This window comes from Priapulus caudatus, unplaced genomic scaffold (assembly GCF_000485595.1).
Source record: "Priapulus caudatus unplaced genomic scaffold, Priapulus_caudatus-5.0.1 Scaffold33, whole genome shotgun sequence".
Classification (NCBI taxonomy): Eukaryota; Metazoa; Priapulida; class Priapulimorpha; order Priapulimorphida; family Priapulidae; genus Priapulus; species Priapulus caudatus.
Genome location: NW_014577094.1, coordinates 637,176 through 641,446, shown reverse-complemented (window position 1 = coordinate 641,446; position 4,271 = coordinate 637,176). Strand labels below are relative to the sequence as shown.

The following is a 4,271-nucleotide window of genomic DNA, read 5'->3' as shown; positions in this document are numbered from 1 at the left end:
CCCAGATGAGCTCAGCCGCTCTGCGGCTCTTGTTAATGCTTTCTGTGAAATTAGTGTCGTAATGCAGAACACATTACTAGTGTGGCTCACGCGAAGTCAAAATTTACACGTGGAAACGGAAGGAAATTCGACGTCACTCGATATTAAATCCAGAGAAAGTTCTCATCACTCCACAGACAGCACTTTATAACCCGTATCAAACTCATATTATATGTCAAAATCTGCTGGGAGGACCCCGTGCAGTGCCTTATATATGGAGCCATTATAGAGCCATATGGAGCAACGTATTTGAAATTACACTCGACATACGTCACCATCAGCATCTTTGGTAGTAATACTGTAATAGTCTCCACAATTTTCAAATCAAGCGACAGATTGGTTAGGCTATTACCATAAAAATGGCTAAGAAGACGTTAGCGATGAATAACACATTAAACAACGTTCCCACGCCATTGCAGAATATGGTAACAGTGAATATCGTGGCATATAGTTATTTCTGTAGAGAGCCCAGATTCCTTCCTATGACTTATTCAAGGAAATGTATGCTTGTATCCATAACTAGACATCATCAAGCCAACATTCAGCAGATATAGCGTGGCAAGATTAGACAGTGAACAATTGGTTCGCAGATGCAGCAAAACCAGTTCCCACACCAGTCATCTCACTTGCCAACGTTTTAGCAGTGTTTACAGTGCGGCGTGTATGTGGATGCTAATCGCTTCCTATTATAAAATCAGCATTAATTAGTGGTTATTGATACTAAAGATGAGTGTAGTACAGTAACCCTGTAAACTACGTTGTGTTTGTGTTGGAATTTTTTTGCGTCCTATGTGGCACCTGTTACAATTAAGTACCTTCATTTAAGATTTACGAACAACTGCACTATCGTTCCTATGACCAGAAATTATTTGCAAAACCATTCATCTAACGTAATCAGGTTGGTGCGCAGCACCGCTTGTGTCACTTGGCAGTCATACTTTCTGTCACTCTGTGTAGGTGTGCAGCCCATCAATGGAAAGTCCTGGACAGCTACGGCAGTGGCGCTCTTCTCCGATCTGGTGTTGGAGAAGTCGCTTGTGTCACAGATCTATGAGCATGACGCACTTGCTGCTGATGAGGTGCCCTCTATTGGTGTTCAGCTAATCGACACTGCCAACCCTGCCTACGATGTCTACATACATCAACAGCTAGTCGGGACTGGACATGCTGTGGCGCACTAGCGGAGAACAGAGTGGTCCTGCATCAATCGGTGATGCGGAGGATTTCCTACTGTTCTTCTAACAGATTCTAGTCGTGTTGAGTTCACTATTATGCAAATATCTTTGTCTTTTGGGAGCAAGAGCACAGTACTGCAACATTCCATTAGCAAGCAGGTCTTTTTTCAAGTTTAAAACATATCACTGCGACTGTTATAGACCAGATATAGCAGTCTCCTTGAAACTCAGTTAAAACTACAGGATATGTTTCTTTATTTAGAAAGAGCCTGTGATCCGTAGCTAGTTAAGTGTGTATATAAGCATGGTAAGTACATTCGTTATTGATAAGTACTTCATATTTTCTTGCCAAAAAAATTCCATTAAATTTGGAATATAATTGCTTTAGTTTGATATTTGATAAGAAGTTATTACATGTATTACTTAGTCATTTTAAAATATTGTATTCTTTTTGTATGGGGCACTAAACATATAATATCAAGAGCTAATAATACCTAGAGTGTACAACGGAAAAACGGGGGAATAGTGCTATTTCACGACAACATTATTCTACTTTGCCTGCGAGTCTAGAATAATTTCATGGTATTGCATTAAGCAGAATTCTTTGCTCTCTAAAACAAGACCAACCGCTTGTCAATACGATACTCCTAGGCGGAGATATCGGCTCCTAAACCTCCCCTCCCACATGCCAAACGCCGCCTCGAATCCACTTCTGTCCCCATCCTTCACGCGGGCGGCTAAGCGTTGCTTCGTGAGAGTTCGGTTTTTCCGCCATAATTTTATGAATGATTTTCGGGTGCAGGTGACTTTCGGTGCAGGTGCAGGGTGGAGGTGACTTTCGGGGGCATCGCCTATGCCCTTATCTCCCATTATCTTTCCTAGCACGGCTAATGCCCGTCATGATGGAGCCGGCAATGTTTTTTTAATTAAGTTAAGTGAAAAATGAGGGGCTCTGGAACTAACTCAGACCTGAAAATGGGGGTCTCTGGAACTAATGTTTGTTGAATGTGGGATGCTCTGGAACTGGCTATGTTCGAAAATGTAACCTTGTGATGCTCTGGAATGAGATATTCTTAAATATGCGATGCACTGGAACGGAAGTTTAGGGTGAAAAAGGGGGGTCTTTCCCACGGCACTTACCTACCATGCAATCAAGAGCTAATAATACCTAGTATTAGTATTATTAGCTCTTGATGCAATATATATGGAGTGCCCCCCCCCCCGGGGTGTGTACATCTGTATATCTGTGCACACAGCTGATCGTTTTTGTTTTTTTAAATTGTGAAGTGGAAAATGATGTCAGATCTGCCAAAGCTTGAAATTCCTCACATCGGTGAATACTTTGAGATCCACGTGCCAAATATCAACAATCCTAGCCAATTTATTGTAAGTAATGATTTAACATTTATAATTAGCATTGTAAATTATATTTTAGCCACTTACTAGAGAAACATGACATTATTTTCATGAGTGCGTTGTTCATACAGACCTTTCGCTTACCCCTACAGTTGTAGTACTTTTGCTTGTGTTCATATGTAAAACCACTTTGCTGTTTTATGTTGTGTAAGTCTAATACCGGTAACCCTTCTGCCTTATGTCATACTATGACATAAACCGACGTGTCTCTGAGAATATGCATCTATACATTGTGCCCACCACTTATTACTAGAGCAACATGACATAGGTATTTTATACTGTTGCCCAAATTGGTTTAAACTATAGCGAATTTTATAATGAATATAATGCATATCTGCACAGGTTCAACCCTGGAAGTGGGGCGATGACATTGAGAGATTACTTGCGGACATGCACTCTTTCTACAGCCAGGAGGTAACTTATTCACATATTCACAATACATGAGCCAAGGTTTATTATTAGGTAAAACCTTTTGAACCGTAGTCCTTTACATCCATCCACTCTATTTTTATAGCCAATTAAACCCATTAATTAGGAGTAGTAGCTCAAGCTAAAACTTACCGGCCTGTACGTATGATATTTTGCGTTTAGTGCAAATGGCTTGATTCATAATAATGGAACCATAATCACCAGTGAACTGCTTGATAATGTTCAACAGATTATTTATTCTATAGGCCTATGATGTATGCGTATGCATGCATTCAGTACGTTTTGTATGCATATTTAGTGAAAAAAAAACTCGGACCTAAATGTATATCATGTGATAAGATTTAATAATTTTAATATGCTGCTTTACATTTAGAGTAACAAATATCAAGTGGAGGATGTTCATGAAGATCGGCTTTATGTGGTCAGTCACGAGGATGGCAACTTCTACAGGGTGAAAGTTTTGAAGCAACTCCCAGGAAACAAAAGTGTATGAATTTTAGTGATTGCTCAGTTCGTACAGTGTTCTTTTTATCTTCACAGCTATCATGCTTTGTTTGTGTTCATCTGTTAAATCACTTTATGGTTTCATGCTGTCTAAATCTAATAACCTTTTGGCTTATGCCATATAATATATCATAAATCAATGCATCTGTGATAATAAACTTTTATGCATTACAGCATGTAATATAGATGTACTCTTTTTGTATAATACTTAGTACACACAGTATATATATGCTTATGATAACAGTCACTCAAAACAAGGATGTTACGTGGAACTTTACAGGAAAAGGAGGGCGGAAGGAGAGGAAAGGGAAGGTGGAAGAGAGGATTAGAGCGTAAAAAGGAAAGTGCAATAGAGAGCGGGGGGAGGGAAAGGTAATGAACAAGAGCAAAATCATGAGAGAAGGGAAGTCAGCGAGGGAGGGATCGAGGCAGTGAGAGAGACTTACATAGAGAATTTCAGGGATAGGGTTATTTCTGCTTTACTAGGTTTGTGTTTTTAAGCATTTTTCTATTTGCAGGTGTCATTATATTTCATTGACTGGGGTGAGTACAATGTAGCTGATGTTGAAGATTTGCAGCCACTCTGGCCACAGTTCAGTTTGCTGCCCCCCATGGCGGTCCGAGCCAGGCTTGTTGGTAAGTGCGGTCATTTTTAAATGATAAATGATGATGATGATGATGATGATGATGATTATGATGATGATGATG

General features: G+C 39.8%; 1 protein-coding gene across 1 annotated transcript in view; it reads left to right on the top strand.

Annotated features, from left to right (window-relative positions):
* The window catches only part of LOC106816744 (tudor domain-containing protein 7-like), a 46,805-nt gene extending 42,586 nt beyond the window's left edge, over positions 1–4,219 (top strand). The window contains exons 23-26 of the mRNA XM_014821370.1: positions 2,502–2,600; positions 2,973–3,044; positions 3,433–3,546; positions 4,082–4,219. Coding sequence (XP_014676856.1) covers positions 2,502–2,600; positions 2,973–3,044; positions 3,433–3,546; positions 4,082–4,219 — 423 coding nt within the window. The remainder of the gene's footprint in view (positions 1–2,501; positions 2,601–2,972; positions 3,045–3,432; positions 3,547–4,081) is intronic.
* Positions 4,220–4,271: the final 52 nt, after the last annotated feature.